The sequence below is a fragment of the Scatophagus argus genome, chromosome 16, assembly GCF_020382885.2.
Source record: "Scatophagus argus isolate fScaArg1 chromosome 16, fScaArg1.pri, whole genome shotgun sequence".
Lineage (NCBI taxonomy): Eukaryota > Metazoa > Chordata > Actinopteri > Scatophagidae > Scatophagus > Scatophagus argus.
This window is the reverse complement of record NC_058508.1, coordinates 863,451-887,463: the sequence shown is the minus strand read 5'-3', so window position 1 is coordinate 887,463 and position 24,013 is coordinate 863,451. Positions and strand designations below refer to the sequence as shown.

At 39.7% G+C, this 24,013-nt stretch overlaps 1 protein-coding gene across 2 annotated transcripts in view; it reads right to left on the bottom strand.

Moving 5' to 3' along the window:
- The window catches only part of fbxl16 (F-box and leucine-rich repeat protein 16), a 30,757-nt gene extending 9,417 nt beyond the window's left edge, over nucleotides 1–21,340 (bottom strand). The window contains exons 1-5 of one of the 2 annotated variants that reach the window (XM_046416124.1): nucleotides 20,821–21,340; nucleotides 6,499–7,213; nucleotides 3,057–3,299; nucleotides 2,333–2,598; nucleotides 793–845 (exon numbers count right to left, since the gene is read on the bottom strand). In XM_046416124.1, coding sequence (XP_046272080.1) covers nucleotides 800–845; nucleotides 2,333–2,598; nucleotides 3,057–3,299; nucleotides 6,499–7,206 — 1,263 coding nt within the window. In that variant the 5' untranslated portion in view covers nucleotides 7,207–7,213; nucleotides 20,821–21,340 and the 3' untranslated portion in view covers nucleotides 793–799. Of the gene's footprint in view, nucleotides 1–792; nucleotides 846–2,332; nucleotides 2,599–3,056; nucleotides 3,300–6,498; nucleotides 7,214–20,820 lie in introns of those variants that run through there. The other variant, XM_046416123.1, reaches the window with a different exon arrangement.
- Nucleotides 21,341–24,013: the final 2,673 nt, after the last annotated feature.

Sequence of the window (24,013 nt, the reverse complement as noted above, 5' to 3'; positions counted from 1 at the left end):
TATGCAGATACACAAACAAGTTGGCAGGTGAACTTGATACATTTTAACAATTTAAAATAGAAAATGAAGCATTTTAATCTTTACACATTTCATGCTTTGACCTCCTCAAAGACACAAAGAGTCAGTCTACTCCACCTCTCCTGCTCTACTCCTACTCCACAGCAGATGTGATTAAATATGAATAAAGCCACTGGCCCTGATATCATCCCTGGCCATGTACTATGACATGGACCGGTCAGCTGGCTGATGTTATTGCTGACTTTCTCCTTCATCAGAATGCTGTTTGTTGATTTCAGATCAGCCTCAGTACAATCTACCCCAAAAAACGCCTGGAAAACTGAAAAATCTGGGCTTAATTACCACCGTCTGCAAATAAACATTGGACTTTGGACACACACAAAAAAAAACACCAAACTAGCATGGTTTGCGCATAGCTCAGGACAGGAAGGCCCTCACCAGGTGATTTAAAAGCATTCAGATTATCACTACTGTGCATCTGTGATACTGGTAACATGAGGTGTCTAATTTTAATTGAAGTTAAGTTACTTTATTAATCCCAAGCTGGGAAATTACTTCTCTGCATTTAACCCATCACTGACTGAAACACACACACATGCAACATGCAGTGAAACACACAGGAGCAGTGGGCTGCATCAAGCGACCAGCGAGCAAATTGGGGGTTAAGTGCCTTGCTCAAGGGCACATCAGCCGGTGGGGACATTATCACTCCACCACACTCAAATTTTTTCCTGCTCGTCCAGTGGGGGAATCGAACCAGCAACCTTCCGATTGCTTCCGATCACAAGCCCCTTCTCCAACCTCTAGGCCACGGCTGCCAACACCCACTGCAAGCCATCTCGTGAAAAACAGAGAATTCAGTTCAATTCAGTTTATTTATATAGCGCCAATTCACAACAAACGTTATTTCATGACACTTTCCAATTTGAGCAGGTCTGGATCAAACTCTTTAATTAAATTGTAATACAGAGAACCCAACATTCCCCCTTGAGCAAGCACTTGGCGACAGTGACGAGGAAAAACTGCCTTTTAGAAGGCAGAAACCTCGGAGCAGACCCCGGCTCAAGATGGGCGGTCATCTGCCTTGACCGGAGAAATATTCACAGAAGCAGAACGTGGTGCAAAAAACATAACTTCACAGATTCATCCTGTGTTTTGTTGTCATAGTGTGGGAAATATTTTCACACGTGCCCCTTTAAATGGCATACTGTGCAGTAAGTGGCAACCATCACATCAACCTTCAAGTCTATAATGGGGGCCATGAAAACAGACAGACGTCAGAACTTGGGGTTCTTTGATAAATGCTCCTCCTCCATTTGATTAGCAGGGTCATTTGATTGTCTCAATCCCCCCCAATTAATTAAGCAAGCCTTAATTAATTCTGTTTTTTTTGTTTGTTTGTTTGTTTTAACTCACATATACCAATATATAGAGGTATGCATTACATAAATCAGAGATGTGGAAATTCAAATACATGATCATAGGTAAAGGTAGTGTACTGGACTACATTTTACTGAGAGGTGTCTTACGTGAGGGGGTCAGAATTTTTGGAATACATCCCAATATATTAATATACTGCAGTCCATACCAAAATGTTGGTGCAAATGACAAAAAAAAAAAAAATTAATTTAATTAATAACTTACTTCATTAATTAAACTCACATGACTAATCAAGAAGAAGGAGCTGTTTTAATGATCAGCATCTTGACGTATATTCCCGCAACATTTCCATTTCCAGATTGATTTCCGTGTTTCCTTTTAGCTGGCAAACAACTGGTCTTGTTTCAGTTCATGATCACTATTGAAGCCATGCCTAACACAGCCCATGCCGCCAACTTCTAACAATAGCCTGTGCGTACACATATATATATATATAACAGCCTAGTTTATTCACACTAAGCTAGCTGATGGAAAAGCAGGTGACAATAAGAAACACAGCTACTGAAGCCTGAACCAGCCTGAACATTATAAGTAGACTGCATTGTAGAAGAGCTGTATTAAATTCCATTTGTACCCTAATGCCTGAGGAACACAGAAGTGAATTCCTTGACAGTTGCACTCATGTTAACTAATTGGGCTAATTGGACAAAATATTAAGGTACAGCTCCACTGTTGATGAAGACTTCAATGTAATGTGAATGTTAGTGTAGAATTTGCAGAGTAAATTACATCTTACTTGGCCCATCAGATAGATATGCAACGCCAACTACTTTTACACCTGCTTGCTTTGACTTGAATATAGATGTGCACCCACTCTTTGTGTTTTCTAGCCCCATACACATTATCACTATCTAATTTTCACAAGGACACTTACCTGTCCAGCACCAATTCTTCCAGTTTATGCAGGTCACAGGCTATGTACTCAAGGGCCATGTCAGTAATCCGAGGGCACCAGGACAAGTCCAGGCTGCGGAGCTTGCGCAGGTTCTCAGCAACCAGCTCAACGCCGTCATCAGTGATCTTGGAGCAGCCAGAAAGGCTGAGGGCAGTCAGGTTGGGAAGGCTGTGCACCATGTTGACTACACCGTGATTGGTAATCTCCCAGCAGGAGTGAAGCCGCAGAGTGTGAGTGGTGTAGCCCTGCAGATGGAAGGTACATGCACATATGGCAGTGTTCGCAATCTAACCGCTTACAAAAGCTATATGAATGTATGCCAAAATACTGTATGGTATAATCTCTAATCTTCAATTCAATTCAGTTCAGTTTATTTATATTTATCTCATGACACTTTCCAATTAGAGCAGGTCTAGACCAAACTCTTTAATTAAATTGTAAATAGAGAGAGCCCAACATTCCTCCTTCAGCAAGCACTTGGCGACAGTGGTGAGGAAAAACTGAAACCTAGAAGGCAGAAACCTCGGAGCAGACCCCGGCTCAAGATGGGTGGCCATCTTATGTTTACTAATAGTAAAACAGTAAAAACAATATAATGTGTGTCAACTTGAAAACAATATTTGAAATCCACAATAAGAATTAAGATTTGTGAATGTATATACAGTGAAGTACCAAGATGGTTTATGCTGTTTTCACATCCTACCTGTTTAGCTGTGAAATAGGCCATGGCTGTGTCAGTGACGTGGTATGCTTGCAGGCTCAACTCGGATAGGTTGGGTAGGAGCTGTGATATGGCAGCAATGGCATCATCCGCCACATTGATGCAATCACTGACGCTGAGAGAAGTTAGTCGGGCATTCAGACTGGACCACAGGCCGGCTTCTGTGAAGTCATTGCAGCCTGATAGTTCAAGGTGCATCAGGCCTTGCATTTGCTCCAACATGACCTGAAACAGAAAGGCCACCAGTCTGACTCACTGATGTATCTTGTGAAATGTGGTTACATAGCAATAAGGAGTAGACAAACAGTACCTGACAGCTAGAAAAGCAGCAGAATTGTGGAGTTGAGGACTATAAAAATGGGACTCAGTTTAAAGTTATAACTTTAAATGCTATAAATAGCATAGTAACCATAGTGATACAATGCTCTAATAAACATGTGCAACATGCAATATATGGACAAAAGTATTGTGACACCTGACCATGACACCAACAGGCACTTTAATGACATTGCATTCTAAATACACAGATGCTAATACGTAGTTAATATATCACAACAAAAGCTGTCTATTGACACTTTCCAATTAGAGCAGGTTTAGACCAAACTCTTTCATTTGAATTTTGGTACAGAGAGACCCAACAAAACATCCATGAGCAAGCATTTGGCGACAGTTGAGAGGAAAAAACTTCCTTTTAGAAGGCAGAAAGCTTTATAATTTACATTTAAATTACATTTTACACTCATGTGCCCCCATCACTGAATAGAAGAAATGTAATAAATATTATTTGATAATAATAATTAAAATAATTAATAATTAATAAAAATCAATGTTGTGATAATAATTAATAATATTTGTAACATTTCTATGGTGACTTATATGTGGGAACTGCAATAAAAACAAATAATGAATCAGAACATAGTGAAGCACAGTAGAAGATGTTCTAATCGCTGAAAAAGAATATACATTATTTAATTTTCAAAATGCCCACATAACTTGCATAGTTACATTAAAAGTATATTAAAGTGTATTGCAAACCATCTAGTGTTTGTATATTGCTTATAACTTCTGAATAGGGGGACATAAGTAAAGAAAGCAAAGTGTCCCTCAGCTTTTAGTAACCTGGCTATTTTTGCAGATTATTTGAATACTGGCTTTTGTTTAAGAATTTACAGTACATCAGGTAAGAACCATCAATAACAAGAGAAATAAAAGCATCTAACTGTGAAAAAGATGATGAGGAGAATATGTATATGCAAATTAAAGCTTATTAAATGTTAGGAAGAGATATGATTTTAATCTGTTTCTATTCTGTCATTTATCATACAACCGAGTTTCACTAATTCAGACCGTAACCGTGCGTTACTGTAACACGAACAGCTATGTTTGTAGCTATGCTGCCTGATGAAGTCTCATAATCAAAACCAGACTAAAAGATAACAGGTGTTAAATATAGTTCTTTACAACATCTCTCCTCTGTACCCCCAAAAAATGTCTTCACTAGTGGTAGGAGTGCTAGAAGAGAAGTCAACCGGATATCTTTTAGGTTGTTGAAGACGTCCAGAAGGCTTCTTCAATTCTAAGATTGATGGGGAGTTCAAGGTATTTAACCTCTAGTGGGTTGTCACCTTGGGGGGTCCTGAGGGTCAGTGACACCTGCCATCATGTGAGTCGTTATGGTCACATGAGCTTTTGAGCCTTAGGATGCAAATATACAGCCGAGTCTTGTCCTAACAAGCTGACTCTCCCGGTGTGTGTTTTTCTTATTTTTTTTTTTTTTTTTGTCTACACAAAACACCTGCTGGTGATCTAAGCAATGTGGCATATGCTGTAAAGTGCAGTGAGGAGAGCTCAGACCTTTACACAGGGGAAACCAAACAACTACTCCATAGAGACATGGTACAGCACAAGAAAGCCAGCTCGTCAGGACAAGACTCGGCTGTATAGCTGCATCTCAAGGGTAAGGGACACACCTTTGAGGTCTCAAATATTCACATTCTGGACAAAGAACACACATGGTTTAAGAGAGGTGTGAAAGAGGCCATCTATGTCCAGACCAGAATCATCAGAATCAGAAGTCTTTAATGTCATTGTACAAGGAGTACAATGAAATTGTAACAGCCTTGGAGTGCTGTTATTCTAAATCATTTAAGTATGTAAAAGACAAGACAAGTCAACTTTATTTGTATAGCCCATTTTTGCAAGCAGTTTGTCTCAAAGGTCTATGCATAACAACATAGCAACGTCCTCTGCCCTTCAACCCTCACATCGACTAAGGAAAAACTCCCAGGAAAAAATGGAAGAAACCTCAGGGTGAGCAACAGAGGAGGGATCCCTCACCCAGGACGGGCAGACGTGCAATGGATGTTGTACAGAACTCTCCTTGAACGGAGGTGGTGCCTTACGACACCAACTTTCAGCCACCTATAGTGAAGCCCCGAAATCCCTCCCCTGACAGTTGAACCCCCATTTGCATCATCCCCCATATGACCCTAACATCTCACATGATGGAGTGGGACAATGACTCACTAATGAGTCACACCTTGGCTCATGTGACAATAATGATGGCCAGTGTCAACAACCCTCAGGACCACCCCAAGGTGACAACCCCCACTAGAGGTTAAATACCTGGAAGCCTTTTGGATGACTGGTGAAACGTCTTCAACAACCTAAAAGATTCTGCTCGCCTTCGCTTCTAGCACTTCTTCTACCATGACCTGGATGATTGAGAACCTACACTGATGTCTTCACGACTAAGGGCACCAACCAGAGTGCTATGAACTATGCTACTGAAATAAAGACTGACTTTATTTTATTCTAAATGAAATAAATAATGAGTGTTAAATTGCTATTAAAACAATATTGAGGAGGGATAAAATTACCTGTATGCTAATGACTGATTTTTCACAGCACAATTCAGTACACCAGTCATGTCATACTCTTCGCTCTGCTGCCCACACTTTCTCTTTTTAACCCTAACGCTGTTTTCATGCTGCAGTGATCATCACTTCCTCTGTGTGCAGGAAGTGCTGAGTTCCAGTGAGAGTGCCATAAGAGTGAAAGTTAAAAAAGTAAACTGGAAAGGAACTGAAATGAAATGATGACTGAGTGAAGAAGTACCAAGTCCAGAAGCCTTAACTCTTCGAGTGAATATGACCTGGATGACTGAAAATCTCCACAGATATGTTGTCTCAGAGAAACAGCAGAGTGTTAATTATAACAAGACTCTGCAGTGCACAGCAAAATTAAACCAAAAAGATCAGAAAGGAAGAAATAAGATCAAAAATACTATAGAATAGGGAAAATAATGATATTTGGTGTCTTTTTCCACAAATAACCATTATATGCCCCATGCAACATAATCTCTATCATCAGGGAAAATTCTCATTCGATACATTACCCCTTTTCCAAATATATCCTGACTCACCTCCAAACCGGCATCTGTAATAGTGGACCTCTTGAGGCTGACCGAACGAACACCTTTCTTGGACAGTGGGTAGTTGTCGATGAACTCACAAATGTCCAGGTCTGACACACCCACTAAGCAGAAAGACTGGAATCCCCGTAGCGCAAAGGCTTGCAGACTGACAAACTCCTTCTCCCCATTAGGAAGCAGGGTATACAATTCCTTGGCATGCAAGATGGGTGTCACACCCTCCCAGAACTTAGGTTGGTATAGCACCTTGCGCCATGTCTTGCATACCTGCGCCAAGACACATTTTTCAGCAGTAGTGAAGTACCAGAGCAATCTGTTGAGTAGTTTCTCATCCAGGACAAGCTGGCGCTCCAGCAGTATGGGTTTGGGCAGGGTGAGAGGGGGAAGCTGACGAAGGGATGGTTTCAAGCCCCCCAGAGGCATTCCAGGCTCCAGGTCAGAGCCTAAAAGAGAGCCTGCTGAGTTTTGCATGCCAGGGCCATCCAGGTGGTGATGGTGGTGGTAGGGAAGGGACGACGGTGGAGGGGGCAGGATGGAGGGTACTGAGGAGGACTGGCACAAGCGATTCTTGGCAGCAGGTGTCCCTTTGGTGATACTCGCACTGCCCAGGCCGTTGGGCTGCGTGGGAGGCAGCTTAACCATACCGTTCCGAGTCACACAAGGAGACTTCAGCTCACTGGGGGTGGACATGTTCAGCATTGGGAATCTGGTGAAAGAGAAAAGATACACAATGTACAGTTAAACAAAGAAAATCTGTGTGGAAAGACTAATTTATAAAGGACCAGGATGTGTCTCATGCAAACTGCCTTGCAATGATTACATGAATTACACAAGCAAATATTTTTATTCCAATCAGTTTGATTCCAATGCAGCTAAACAACTGGGAAGTAAGTAAATAAACAATCCATCTGTGTTTCATTGAAATCAAATGAGTAATTACTGAGATGCCACCTGAAGTAGGTTATCTGCTATGACTGACAAAAGAGCTCTGTATACAGCCAAAAATCTGCCTTGAAGAGAAACGTAAAGAGAAGGCACGCACTGCATCTTGGTTTTCAGTTTCACACATTTTACTCCCTAAATTCTCTCGTCCTTAGAGAATAATGCCTCAATTTAAACTATAAAGCTGCCTAGCCCAAAGTCTGTCTGGATACTTTTGTCTATATGGGGTAGTTTGGGGGCAGCCATGGCTTAATTTTAATTTTTAATTACTTTATTAATCCCAAGCTGGGAAATTACTTCTCTGCATTTAACCCATCACTGATTGAAACACACACACACACACACAACATGCAATGAAACACACAGGAGCAGTGAGCTGCATCAAGCAAGCAGGGAGCATATTGGGGGTTAAGTGCCTTGCTCAAGGGCACATCAGCCAGCTAATGGGGGGTGGGGACATTATCACTCCACCACACTCAAATTTTTTCTGCCCGTCCAGTGGGGGAATCGAACCAGCGACCTTCCACTCACAAGCCGCTTCTCCAACCTCGAGGCCACAGCTAGTTTTGTGAAACGGCTTGTGACCAAAGGGTTCAATTGCACCCCAGACCAGCAGGAAATATTTGAAGTTTGAAAAGTTTGATGTTTCCAAGGTTTCTACCTTCTAAAAGGCAGTTTTTCCTCGCCACTGTCGCCAAGTGCTTGCTCAAGGGGGCATGTTGGGCTCTCTGTATTACAATTTAATTAAAGAGTTTGGTCTAGACCTGCTCTAATTGGAAAGTATCATGAGATAACGTTTGTTGTGAATTGGGACTATATAAATAAACTGAATTGAACTGAATTGAAAGTTAGACCAGTTGTTGTCTGGAAAACTACAAGCAGCAATTCAATAGGCCAGGGAATCTCTTCTGAATAGGCATGTTTTTAACAGGAAGTGCACTAGTAATGATGTAAAACAGATAAAAAACAGCAAATCATCTAATTTATCCACTTTATACACGATCATGAACGCATTTAGTTTCTTTTACCAGTTTTTAGTCACTGAAGTCAAACTGTTGGAACTAGCATCAGCATGCTATTTGAATAGGCTGCGTCTCTTTTGTTGTTTGCATTCAACAGAGCTGAGTGTTGTATCCAAGTGAAAACATGTCATAGCCTCAGAGCCTCATCTACCCTGTTCTCTGTGATTTCAATGTATCAGCAGCAGGAGGACAGCTCACAGGCTCAGTTATGTAACGTGCTGACTATAGGGCTTCACACAAAATAGCATCTCCCTCTTTCCCTATTTACTGACCCATCCAGTTTTGCTGTTAACACATGCTACACCCTTTTACATATACATTAACTTATATGAGCACATGTACATAGTGTCGATGTCATCAAGAGCGCTTTCAATATGAGTGGCAGAATTTCATGTTTTATCACTTTAAAGTATTTGTTGCTGGTCCCTCAGCAGATGGATACTGGCTCTGCCTCCGCTGTAGCATCACCAAGGTTCATCCATTACATAATTCAAAAATGCTGTCAGCTAGACTAGTGACAAGGAAATATCAGGCTAACCCATCAGGCAACGTTTGAAGAAAACATTCATTCACATATCACATTCGGCGATAAAATAAAATCCTGCAGGTTCACTGAAAGGTAATGAATGCATAGCTGCAGCATGACCTATATTTATCATTCCCCCATCTGTTATGTCATGCGGCTGTGATGTCTCAGACAGGGATGGCTGAAGCATTTGAAGGCTCTGCTGCGTGTGATCCACGAGAAGCAGCAGTCACAGGACATGCTACAAGTGACTACATCATGTCCACATTAATGATACACCTGATTAGATGGAAAAAATGTTACTATAATATCTACATTAAGTCTTTTATTTTCTCCTTATGTTCTTATGTAAACACAGTAAAATGCTGAAAAAAATGCAATAACTGCCTCATGGTTGTATGCCTCCGTGCATCAGACAAGTTGTAATTTGTATCTATGTCTGTCCAAACTCATATAATATCTGTGGTGAGCTTCATCACATGGTACAACAAAGAGCACTGGAAGCTCAGCTTGTGGTGAACTACAGTGCTTTAAATAATTGCTGCAAAAAAAGCTACAAATTCTAAAATATGAATGCTTTGCACACTTCTTAAACCCTCCACCAGAGACGATCAATGTAATCAGTACAGTTTCAAGGTGAATACCCAAGATTAGTCTCACCATTTCAGTATCTGACTGAACGTGAAATGTGGTCACAATCTCCCCTACAGTGTTATGGAGTTCAGTCATAATCATGACTATCACAGTGAAGTTGATCTTTCGCCTTTGGATATAAAATGTCATCAGTTATTAAATTTGTTCTGTGACCACCAAAAAAGAATGTCTATCATTGATTACAAGTGAACTTCTGTACCAACTTTGAATGAATTAAATAGTGATTTAAAGACAGGCCTATAGTTGTCTGGATCAGCCTAAACTAGTTTAACAAAATTAGCTCTGATATCTCTGATCTTAATTATGAAAATAATTACAAAGAGCAAACATGAAGTTAAAGAGACTGACAGTTAAGTCATTCATTGTACAGCTTTGGTGATTACCATCATGTATCACGAGCACATCATCAAAATCAAATGATGCTGACCGACAGAAGCTTATGCAGCACATTAATGCTTCTCAAGTGCATGTTTATGTTCTTTGGTGTCACAAAGAGCTCGCGAAGAAATAACCGATTATAAGCATCATCATTATTATTACGCTGCAAATTGATCACATTAGATGATCACACGGTTTTCATGACTAACACATAGATGCAGGATGAAAGGGAGGCATCTTAGTACAGTAACGATACAAGGCTTAATACTGTGTGATCACCATCACACACACAATAGACTTAATGAACGGACAGTGCCACGGTTGTGTCGACGGTTTTTGACCTATTAGTCTGGGAAAATACCTATGCACACAGTATACATGGCTTGCAGATCAATAAAAAGGTAGCTTCCTGAACAGATTTCATGATCAGTAGTTGGATTTATCAGTGCTTTATTGCTGCTAAAAGCACATATCTGCTATCATAACATTCTGTGGTTTCATTTACAGATATGTTTTAACATGATTTCAAAAGCTTAACTATTAATGAATCCATTAGCTGATTGTGAGGTCTGTTGAGGAGGTGATCTTATAATCAATCCGTGTAAGCCATGCACATATTTAGGCAAATCGTGGTAAGATATATACATATATATATATATAATACTGCAGTGCCTGCACCCTAATTTGTCTGTCGTGTGTGAGAAGTGATTGTGCAGTAAGTTCTGAATCATTATTGCAAAAGATGCGTCATGTTTCTCCTGTCTCTACCTGTTAGTCATTATTCATAACGAGATTTGTGACGAGATTTATAAAACATAACAGCAAACAATGCGATATTTTCTCTGAAAAACTAAGCATCTCATATGATATGTAATCACCAGGAGAGACAGGAGAGCAGAAGAATTCTGAACTCCTCATCAGGAGGGAGTCCTCGGGCAGTACGTCTATGATATTCATACTCACACTTGTACACACTGATGGCACAGACTGTATGTGTGCAAATTTAAAATTTGTCCGTTTTGCCTGGTTGGTAGCCAACCTTGCCTACAGGTGAATCAGTTTCAATACATAATGTGTCATGATGATGTCAAAATCTATGCTTTCTGTTACACACACACACACACACACACACACACACACACTGTATGTCAGATAGAGATTTATTACTGGTTCATGTCTGAGAAAAACTAAATATTGAGCCCATGAAAAAAGTGAAAGCTCTTCTATTTGATACCATGCAACTGATACTGGAATCTCTCTTGTTAAAAGAAAAATAGGACCAGGTTTCAGTCAGTCTAATGTGTGATCCTTCTTTGTATTCATAATGACATGAGGTAACAATTTTATTCTGCAGCTGTGGCTGTCTGGCCTTCATTAGTGTCAATGAATACAATGTTGACTTAGCTTTCAGTGCGAGGCCATACAGGTACATGTTAGTGAAATGTAAAATGTGTAAAAGCAAACTATGCATATTATTGAAGGGAGATGAGCAATGATATTAGCTACACTAATAATCCACACAGAAAGCCACCCCAGTCACTCCACTGAATCAAACATTGACTAGCAGTTGTCATTGTGCGTTCACATGGGGAAAAAAACTCTTTTAAAATGCTAAGGAGCTGCTGGTCAACTGTACACATTCAGAAACAAAATATTTTAGAACTGTGCAGCCTTGTAATATGGTATGTAATAGTATGTAATGATATTCTGAAAATCTAATAATGCCTAAAAATGTAGTAAAACTTGCTCTTGCAGCTGATTGAAAATATGAAGAAATCCAATAATTTACTAAAAAATAATGTAATACATTGTCAGATTGATGTTGCAATGACATTTTTAGGTAGGTCGTTTGTTTTTCAAAACTGATGATGTAGTAATTTTGATGTTTAATGTAATAATGAAAAAGTATTTTTAAGTTAAGTAAAATTTTGCTACACAAGGCTGCCAAAACCTACAGAGCAAATAATTAGCATTAAACCATGCTGTCTAACCAAACAAACTTGCAAATACATACAGAATATGGCACATTGCTGCAGATTGATGACTTTGAAGATTCTCAGTTATCCGCAAGGAGTTGAGTAAGAGCAACTGGGCTTATATTCTTGAAGGTGCTTCATCTCTCAACTAAGAGACTTCTTCAGTTCTGAAGAATGAGAGATGAAACATCATGCAAGAATCTATGGCCATGTAGATACTGTTGTTGATTAAACTAACCAACAGTATATAAAGTAGTTAAAATTAACACAATATCAACAGGAATAAAACGTAACATTAATGCTTTAATACAGCTGTAATATTAGTTCAGAAATGTCAGATATAATAGTAAAATGCTAACAGAGAAGTGACCGCTTTTACTTGATAGATACTTGAAATACATGGTCCTGATAATACAGACAAATTGTTACTTAAGTTAAGTTTAGAATTCTTGCATGGGAAGCACTGAAAATATAAGTCAGCCACTGCAATTTGATTCTGGGGGTCCACACCAAAAGAATTTTAACTCAGATGTCATTTCCTATATTCTGGTGATTTCATACTTAATCTAGCTACACTAGCATGAAAAAGACTATAGGTACCATTTGATTGTTGTTTGGTACCATTTAATTTCATTCAGTTGAAGTGATTTGCCACAGATCAGATAATTAAAGGTACCAGTCATCTGGATGCCAATGACTAGCTACTGTTAGCAGTGTGCTTGTGTGTGTATGTCCATGTTAGGTGAGGATTTACTTGGGTCCAAGGTAGCAAGAAAACCATGGTATAAAATGTCATCACTTGCCCATTTGCAACAACAACAACTCAACTCTTGGGACCACTGAAATGTTCCTCTTGACCATTGTCTAGTTTTTTCTCTCTCACTCAGTTCTGCTTTAGAATAATCTTATTATTATTATTTAAATTATCTTATTTATACATGACACAAAAATGAATTCCTCATCGTCGACAAACTTTACTTTATCTTAGATAGATAATAAGAGGAATATTTCAATAATATAATATTGGAGATTAACTTAACTGTAATTAGTTCTGAAGTATATTCTGTTTTCTTATGGAAACTGCAAATAATACAGTAAGAATAATAATTAAAACAAACACTAAAGTTTTGACCTCACTGCTAAATAAATTTATATCAAGGTATTCACCTTTTTTCATTTGTCCGATAAGTTAATTTAGTATCAGGACAGTCACTTAGCCTTATCTTATGATAAGAGTATGTTATCGTGATACATCAAACTATTAAAAATATTAAAGAAATTGTTGACAGTAAAATAAAGTCAAGTAACCCGTGAAATTCTGCTTAATTTAAATTGAGTCATTTCATCTATTAGAACATCTAAAAGTACTGCTTGAACAGGGTCAGAACACCTGTGCAAGATGGCAGATGGATTTAATTGTTTTTATGGCTGCAGTTGATGGGGGGGGTGAGAGAAAGGAAGAGCACTAGATGATTAAGAGAAGATACACAGTGGGTAAAATAAGTACTGAACACATCACCTCCTTCCTCAGTAAATATATTTCTAAAGGTGCTATTGAGATTGTCACCAGATGTTGGTAACAATCCATGCAATCTACACATGCAAAGAAATCAAACCATAGATGTCCATAAATTAGATTATGTGTAATAATGTGAAATAACACAGGGAAAAAGTATTGAATGCATGAAGAAAGGGAGGTGCAAAAAGGCACGGAAAGCCAAGAAACCAGCTGAAATCCATCAGTTATTAGAAAGCAATTCTGCCTCTTGTCGATGCAAACTAATATCAGCTGGTTCAGGCCCAACTGATGGCCTATAAAAAGGTCTGTCATTACCAAGGTGCTACACAAGAAACATCTCATGATGGGTAAAGGCAAGAAAGAACTTCTACCCTAGATACCCATCTGATGTCTAACCTGCTGTGGCTAACTTCAAGGAAGTGATTCTATTGTCATTTACTTCAGTATCATGTCCTGGTACCACAGAACATAACAATACTCAAGAAAAGTCCCTCTCAGTTGTAGTAGTCCCTCTAAAATCGACCATTTTGTGGGCATTGCTGCAAGTTCACTAAGGACAACAATTGACTATTGCTCTGCTAAAAAAGAAACACATAAAGCATAATACTGAGGTTTGCAGATTAAAGGCATCTGGCAAGAAAGCCTTAGATTATATAGAAAGGCCCTAAGGACTGCCAGAACAGTCATCCATCCATCCATTTTTTATATCGCTTATCCATCAGGGTCGCAGGGGGGCTGGAGCCTATCCCAGCCAACTACGGGCGAGAGGCTGGACTGGTTGCCAGTCAATCACAGGGCCAACACACAAAGACAGACAACCAGTCACGCACACACTAGGGGCAATATAGAGTAGCCAATTAATTGGTATTGTGGGAGGAAGACGGAGTACCCGAAGAAAACCCACGCAGGCACAGGCAAAACATGCAAACCCCACACAGAAGGGCCCAGACAGGGATTGGAACCTGGAGCCCTCTTGCTATGAGGTAACAGTGCTAACCACTGCACCACTGTGTCAGCCAGAACAGCCTATTACTCAAAATTAATTGAGAATAACAAGCATAATCTCAGGTTTCTGTTCAGCACTGTAGCCAGGCTGACAGAGAGCCATAGTGCTATCGAGCCTTGCATCCCTGTGACCCTCAGCAACAATGACTTTGTGACCTTTTTCATGACAAGATTTTAAACATACACAAACACAGACAAAATTCAACACCTACTGATCTCAGCTGGTACTGATCTACCTTCAAACAGTGGAAAATTAGAAACAGCAGTAGAACCAGATAATTATCTTGACTGCTTTTCTCCCATTGACTTCCATCAGTTTAATTCATTCATATTTTCATCTAAACCAACAACATGCCTCTTATACATGCCTGTCCCTAATAACAGTCCGTTAAAGTAGCTGTCGTCAAACCTCTCCTTAAAAAGCACACACTTGACCTAGAGGTTTCAAGCAACTATAGACCAATATCTAATCTTCCATTTCTCTCCAAGATCCTTGAGAGAACAGTCGCCAATCAACTACATGACTTTCTACATAGTAATAGTTTATTTGAGGATTTTCAATCTGGCTTAAGAGCTTATCATAGCACAGAGACGGCATTGGTCAAAGTCACAAATGACATGATATTGGCATCATAAAAGGAATCTCTGTTTTTGTACTGTTAGACTGTAGTGCTGCATTTGACACTGGCCATTCTATTTTATTACACAGATTGGAACACATTAAAGGAACTGCATTAAGCTGGTTTCAGATCAATATCAATTTGTTCATATTAATGCATTGTCCATGCTCACAAAAGTTAGCCACGAAGTTCCCCAAGGTTCTGTGCTCGGGCCAATACTATTCACCCTTTATATGACACATTACTGTAGAGTTCAGGCTCTGGGTTTCTGTAAAGTACCTAGAGACAATTTTGATTGTAAAAGGTGTTATATAAATAAAACTGTATTGAAAATTGACAATTTATATGCTCCTCATCAGTGATATCATTAGGAAACACTCCATGTATTTTCATTGTTAGGCAGATGACACACAATTGTACTTGTCAATGAAACCAGATGAAACAAATCAGCTAGCCAAACTTCAGGCATGTCTTAAGACATTAAAATCTGGATGACTTGCCATTTTCTACTTCAAAATTCAGACAAAACTGAAGTTATGGTTCTGGACCCTAAACACCTTAGAAACAAATTATCCAATGATGTAGCAACAGGATTTATTTTTGATCAGGACATGTCCTTTAACTCACACATAACATATACTTCCAAGACTGCATTCTTTTACCTCTGCAATATTGCAAAAAATTCGACAGTCAGAAAGATGCAGAAAAATTAGTCCATGCATTTATTACACCCAGACTGGATTATTGTAACTCCCTCTTATCAGGTTGCCCCAATAAGTCTTTAAAGACTCTCCAGGAAATCCAGAACGCTGCTGCACAATTACTCACAAGAACCTGCATGAGTGATCATATCTCTCCTGCACTGGCTTCTCTACATTGGCTGCCTGTAAAATCCAGAATAGAATTTAAAATTCTTCTCCTCACATATGAAGCCCTGAACGGCCAGGCACCATCCTATCTTAAAGAGTTGATAGTTCCGTATTATCCCACCAGAGCTTTACGTTCCCAAGACACAGGGTTACTCATGGTTCCTAGAGTCTTCAAAAATAGACTGGGAACCAGAGACTTTAGTTATCAAGCTCCTCTACTGTGGAACCATCTTCGGGTTTCTGTCCAGGAGGCGGACACCTTCTCTGCATTTAAGAGTAAATTTTCCTTTTTGATAAAGCTTATAGTTATGCTGTATGCTGCTATAGGCTTAGACTGCTGGGGAATCTCCAACAATTCACTGAGCTCTCACTGAGCGCTTTACATTCTACTGGCACCTTACACTCTACCTCTACTTTATTTTGCACTAGATTACACTGTTTACTGTTGTATATATACTTTTTAAATTGCCTTGTATATATATTTTATATATGCCACTTTTTGTTTTGCTATTTTTAACATTTTGTTTAGCTTGGATCAATAAAGTATATCTGTCTATCTATCTATCTATCTATTTACAGAGACTGGAAAATCAAATTGGTATATGGGACTGCTTTAAGCTGGTTCAAGTCAAGCCTATCTATCAGACAGACATCACTTTGTAGCAAATCACAACTCATCCATGCACACTAAGATTAGCCATGGTGTTCCACAAGGTTCTGTGCTTGGCCCGATCCTATTCACAATCTGTATGTTCCCACTAGGCAATGTGATCAAAAAGCACTCTATAAATTTCACTGTTATGCTGACCACACCCAATTGTATTTATCAGTGAAGCCAGATTAAAGCAATCTGCTAACACAACTGCAATCCTGTGTTGCAGATATCAAGTCCTGGATGACCCACAGCTTTCTTCTGTTGAACTCAGACAAAACTGAAGTTTTACTAGCTGGTTCAAAACATCTTAGACAATCTTTAACTAATGATATAGCTTTCACAACAGACTAGCTCCTGCCTCTAGCACCATTGTAAATAACCTGGGTGTTAGTTTTGATCAGGACTTTTCTTTCAACACACACATAAAACAAATCTCGAGGACTGCGTACTTCCACCTTCATAACGTTGCAAAAATCAGGCATGTCCTTTCCTTAGATGCTGCTGAGAAGCTCATCCATGCTTTTGTTACCTCCAGGCTGGATTACTTTAACTCTCTTTTATCAGGTCCCTCAGAACTTTGCAGCTCATTCAGAACTCCACAGCTCATGTTCTGACTAAGACTAAGAGGCGTGACCACATTTCTCCTGTGCTGGCCTCTCTACATTGGTTTCCAGTAAAATTCAGAGTAGAAATTAAGATCCTCCTCCTAAACTACAAAGCCATGCATGGTCTGGCACCATCATATATCACTGATCTCATTGAACCATATCAGCCCTTTAGGATGCTGCGTTTCTTAGATTCAAACTTACTGGTAATACCGCAAATCTCCAAATGTAGAAATGGAGCCAGGGCCTTCAGTTATCAAGCTTCTCTGCTATGGAACCAATTACCAGCTTCAGTTCGGGCAGCAGACACCCTCTCTATGTAAGAGTAGTCTTAAAACCCTCCTTTATGACAAAGCCGATAGTTAGGACTGTTCAGGCGCTGCCTGGACCATCCTCTAGTTATGCTACTATAGGTTTAGATTGCTGGGGGAGATCCTTAGACACGGAGCTTTCTGAGCAAAGGGACTCTCTCATCACGTCCCATCACCGGTACAGCAATAACTCGCCCTCTCCCCCGGAGTTCTTGTGCTCCATCTTTTCTCAGCACTTCCGGAGCATGTTGCTGGATCCTGAATCTCCTACCCCACCCTCCTGAGGTCTGGTACCGCTGCTGGATACTGAGCCCTCTATGGCCCTGTATATGGATCCAGAACCCTCTCCATAGTCCTGCCTGGATCCTGTTGCTCCTGCTCTGCACTGTTCTCTCTATCCTCTCTGTCTGTCCTCTCTCCCTCTCCTTTCTCTCTCCATCTCTCTGTCTCTCCTCTCCCCCTCTTCCTCCCAACCGGTCGCAGCAGAAGGCCGTCTACACTGAGTCTGGTTCTGCTTGAGGTTTCTGCCTGTTAAAAAACAGTTTTTCCTCACCACTTTCGCCAAATGCTTACTCAGTGTGGGGTTTTGCCCTGGGACCTGTTTCTCTCTGATTCTCTTCTTTTGTTTTAAATGTGTTGTTTACACACCTGTAAAGTGTCTTGAGATAACTCTGTTATGAATTGGCACTTTAAATAAAATTGAATTGAACTGAATAGAAGAGCACAGTCCTAGGAACAGCTAAAACACTAGCTAGAACCCTCAAAATTCCCAGGCCTCTGGTGGAGAACCTGAGCTTGAGGACCATCCCAGAGGTGATATATATATTATATATATAAAAATAGATATAATATATATATAATATAAAAATATTATATATGTATATATAATTGGCCATCATATTGTGCAATTATAAACTTTATTTTGCAATTTTTCAATTGTTGTGTAATTATTGATTATTCATCTGCATAGCCTACTATTCAACTGTTAAATAAAGTATTTCTGACTCTAATTCTAACATTTAAACCTATTGTTACAGTAATCACCGATTAGCCTACATTTCAACCGTCAACCTTCAACAGTTAGTTTACCCAGTCAAGCCCAGCTGTCAAGTTGCATTTTTTTATGTTGTGGGTTACGAGTCTGAATGTATCCTTCAAATGACTACTAACCTTAAAAAAAGATAATCAGCTTGTAATTTCCCATCATCAGGTTCTCACTCCCCACTACCAGCCTCTAAGTTACCAGTGCAAGCGCTAACAGTGGCCATATCAGTGGATGGCTTCAGCAAAGATATAACCCCTCCAACTTGTCAGCAGTCACATTTTTGTCCTTTACCAGTGCCATTTTAAACAACCCTCATGGCCATTCAGATACAGATTTTTTAATTTACAGGGTGCACCATGAAGTCCTTGTTAGTGCCCACACTCTCTGCTGTACAAAGAGATGTCAATTTCAGAGTTTACAAGGTGCAGTTGAACATACCATGAAGTGCCTGTTCCGGTGTGTGTGCAAAACTCACATACAGAAAGAAGAGATGACAGAAACAGAGTGTCCATAAATAAAAATGTAATGAAAAATGTTGCAGAAAATTTACCTGCAGATGTTAAATGCAGACCCCAGAACAGAACCGATTTGTGGCATACTTTTTAAACTCTGAGCTTGAGGAACAGTATCACATAATTTCAAGTAAAAAGGCCTATAAAATTTTCAGTTGAAATCACAAGTTACTGGTGTTAAAGTCCAAGCCGAGTTACAAATGTTTTTTTGATTTTCTCAAGTCAAGTGGAAAGGCATCAAATTTGTGGCTCAAATCTGACTCAGATTTAAATCATGTGAGTCCAAATCTCTTCTAGCTAGAGTCTGTTAAAGTCGTAATAGTTTGTGATTTTGTTCACTTGTTTATCGCAAAGCATGAACACAGTAGTAATCATAAAAAAACATAAATAAAGCAGAATGTGGCAATTTAATTTTTGACACTCAATGGAAAACAGAGCAAAACTATATTTAATGTTTTGCCTCATCAGGTTTATTGATTTTTGCAATATATGCTCATTCTGAATTTGATGTCATGCGGCCTGTTTCTAACAGGTTCTAACAGGGGCAACAAAACACTAGGAAAGTTGATGAATAGTCACAAAACACCTGCTTGGAACATTCGACAGGTAAACAGGTTCATTGGTAACAGGTGATACCATGATGACTGGGTATGATGGAGGCATCCTTTAAGGGCTTAATCATACACAAGCAAGGATGGAGCAAGGTTTACCACTTTGTGAAACACATGATCGTATAAAGGTTGTTACTAGAACGGTTCAGGTATACAAAAATGTTGTTAGTAAACACACCTTGCTTACAGAAGATAGCATTCTGTTGTTATTTACCTTTTACACAGCTTCTTAACCTTAACGTTTTTTAGCAGTCTTAAAGAGATTTGTCAGTCCTAATGATCTTGCAATATGTTACAAACTTTGAGGTTGTGAAGTTCAAAAAATGCGGGCATTTACAGAGCACAATCTAATCTAATAATAGACACTATCAAGTTGCATTATGGGAAGTGTAGCCTTCACACATCCCACCAGCACCATCACTGTGTCAAACTAACCCATTCTTTGCAGTCATGAGTCTAACCCATTGCACGCTTCAAATTCAAGTTTTGAAATGTACTGAGATACTTTTTCCAACGTTGAGGAGAATTAGAGTGAACTGCATGTTAAAGTTTTAAGTCAACATTATCAATTCTATCATATTTTACATTAAAGTATGTCATGGAGCCCACAGAGACTGAAAATGAGCCAACAGTACCACAGCATATTAAGGGTGGAAACACAACAAACAGAGTAACACTCATAAAATACCTGGTTAAAAAAACAAACGACTACAACGAAATGAAACAAAAACGCTCCACAAATGAGAGCGAAAGTAGTTACGTCACTGACAGATGCTGACGTCATCGTGTTTGTTAATAATACGCAGCTCGATGCGGCTGATCAGCTTCGTCTCCCAAAGGCCTCACCATGCACACAAAGAGCTGAAAGAGCCAGCGCCATTCACCCACATCACCCCGATCTTTCTGCAGTCTCCCCCGCCTCGTCTGAGCAGCGGAGCCGCAGTGTAGCTGCTGCTGCCATACCCCACCATCCCATCATCTATCACAGGCACAGACACGCTATGCATTCCGCGTCCGTGGACACATTCTCCTTCTCAGGCCTATATCTCGCAGCATCCCTTACCTCTCAGATGAAAATTCATTCGAGCATTAATCCATGATCAGCGAGCTGTTCACTGCCTCCCGATCACGTTTCTCCCAACGTTGCGGCGCAGAGAAGGATAAATAAATAATTATTAGGAGGCAGCCCTACCCGTTATGTCCTATCAAGAGGCGACAGATGCGCCTGCCAAGCCCATAGATACAAGGTCAAATATCAGGCCAAAACCAGAACCAGTCAAACGTGGCGGAGAACCGATACGCAGTGTCCGCTGCAAAGCCGTTCAGATTTATGCAAAATAAAGCTCTGTTGTGTTTTCGATCGTCCAGTCCTGCTCCACAACAGAGTGGCCCTCTCTGTCTCGTAATTTCTCCTCCACACACACACACACACACACACACACAGGCATACACGCAGAGCGTGCAGCTCTGCCTCATTTAAAGCGATAGGATAGGGCAGCTGGAGCAGCGCTGTGCCCAGAGCCACTCTGTCTACTTCTTATGTAACAGCAACAGCATCTGATTGTTCTGCAACCCAGACACACACACACACACGTACCCTAATTGAAGCACAGGCAGCTTTACCTGTGTGTATGTGCGTGTGTACATGTGTCTGTGTAACCTGGCTGGCCAGAGGCGTGCTCTCTTAAGGGCAGGGGTTAAATGCACAAAGGGCCTCTTTTAAGAGCATTCATGTGATTGGCTGGTTTGAGTTTGTTGGTTGATAATGTCTCATACACATGTCGAACACTCACAGGAAGGAAGTTGATGACTAGTCAGTTAAACGTTGGTACCCTCGCTAGAGGGCAGCAGAAATACTTATTAGTTAAATTAAACGTATTAGTGTTTTATTAATGTGTATGTAGGAACCACTAGATTTAAGTGTATGTATGATACCACACTGGTCCAGTAGGTGTCGCCTTTGTGCTTTGTGTCAATTACAAGGAGGAGACAGGTGGTGCTGGATGGAGGGGCATGACAACTGTTTGACTGCTACATTAGGCAAATGCTGCATTGTTCTTATAGTGATGTTTGGCTGTATGAAGATTAATGGACAATGGTTATGAGTTTTTACAAGTGTTACTTTCAAGAAAATCACAGTTGGCAATAAATATCCCATCATCAATTAAACTTATTAGTATTCTATTAATATCCATATAGTAACCATTTGTAGAGCTCAGTGTATGCAGGACACCATAGTTGTGTTACTGCTTTGTTTAGTCATCAGGCTTAGTGAAGCAGATAACAAAACAATTTCCTGGGTATGTAGAACTTGCTTCATAGTACAGGCATCTGGTCTGTTAACAGATACTGAGCTTAGTGACAAATAAACTACAGACTCAGTCTTCCTTGTGTCTTTTCATGTTTAATTTATTATTCATAAAAGTAGACCAGACCCTTACCCATCCCCACTGCCCTCTCACCACTCTGACCATCTGGAGGCTCAATAAACATGTCTGCCTTCTTATTGTCTTATTGTTATTTACCAGTTCACTCACCTCCGAACCAGTGAATCTTTTTCAAAAATTAGCCGTATCTAACTTCAAGCTCCTCTTCACCCTGAGCCTACCAGCAAGACTAACAGTGGTCTGCTGCAACAAAGGAGATGTGTGAATAAAAATACACCTGTACCTGCATTTCAAAGACCAAAGGTGTTTGAAGAAGTGCTGTTTGTTAGCGGAGGAGACTTGTAGCTTTGACTTTATTACTCCTTATGTATGTTTGTCTGCAAATTACTAGATGATGTCATCAGAAGCACCATAGGTTGTTCAGTGGTTGTGGTTAAAAAAAAAGAAAAAAAAAAAAAGTCTAATGATAGACAAAAGACTAATAATAGACGAATTGTCTGAAAACCATGAGCTGATGGTTGCCTACCTGGGTTTGGGACCAAAATGGGGCACAAATTGGGCATAAGAAGGTTAAAGAGATAAGAAAGAAAAAAATACATATATGTTGCCAGAGCAAAAGTATGATCATTTTAAAAGAATATTCTCTATTTTTGTCATTATATTGTAAAAATTTTACTCTTTAACCTGAGTGAGTTATAAAAAAGTTTTTCTCGACTTGAATTACGACTCACGCCCACGCTAATGCTACAATTGCCATACGATGTCAAACATAGAAGTCGTTTAATTTTAAGGTGTCAAAAATGAATCAGTTTGGGAATCACTGCCATAGATCTCCTTCTGGGGGTTTGTCCTGTTACAGGCATGACTTGTGTCAGGAAGTGACGCCATGGCTCACTGCCTCTCCTTCTCCTCTGACTCTCTCCATATCTTCTTCTTTTTGTCTCTCTCTCTCTCTCTCTCTCTCTCTCTCTCTCTCTTCAAAGAGGCCAGGAGCTGGAGAGCTTTCTATTTATAGGATCCTACATGACTGCCTCCCACCCCCTTTCGGCACAAAGACTTAGACCAATAGACTCACAAAGCATCCATGGCCAACATGCATGCAAGCACAACACACGGGCTGTTGCATGATAAATTACAAAGCACATATACACACACAAAATGAATTCATGCATATCCACTGTAAATACAGAAACACAGTATGTACACATGAACTAATGCAGGCATAAAAATTTCCAGTGAAAAGCAAAGCATAATAAAAACCCAGAACCACACATCATAGTGCACATACTATAGCATTAATAATGCAGGGATTCTTAGCAGAGAAAGAGGAACACTGCTTGTATATAGAGGGGGAGGGGGCCTCTGTACAACGACCATTACAATTGCCATTTTAATGTGTGTGTGTGTCTCGCTGTGTGTAATAATAATAACAATCATCATCATCATCTATCTCATCCATTAACATTATCATTGAAAACTACACCTTGTTGTAGCTACAAGTACCCGATTTTGTTTGTCATGTCAGCATTTTAAGTTTCCTGTAAACACATATCATTTCTGTTTACTCATGGCAATGTTTTATGGTGTGCAAAGCTGGCATTAACAACGCTGAAAAGGTGGCACTACCTAAAAATCATGAGATGCCACCAATCTATGCTACTGATGTCATGAACGTCATCACAGATCGACTTCCAGACAAACCATTACTTTACAGAGGAGTGAAATGTGTTTATTCTCGTATTATGGTATGTTGTATTTTTTAAGTTGATATTATTGTTGATTGTCAGCAAACATTTACTTATTTACACATCCTGCCATTACACAGCAACATTATCATTCACTTGGGAGTCATGTTTGTGCACATCTGTT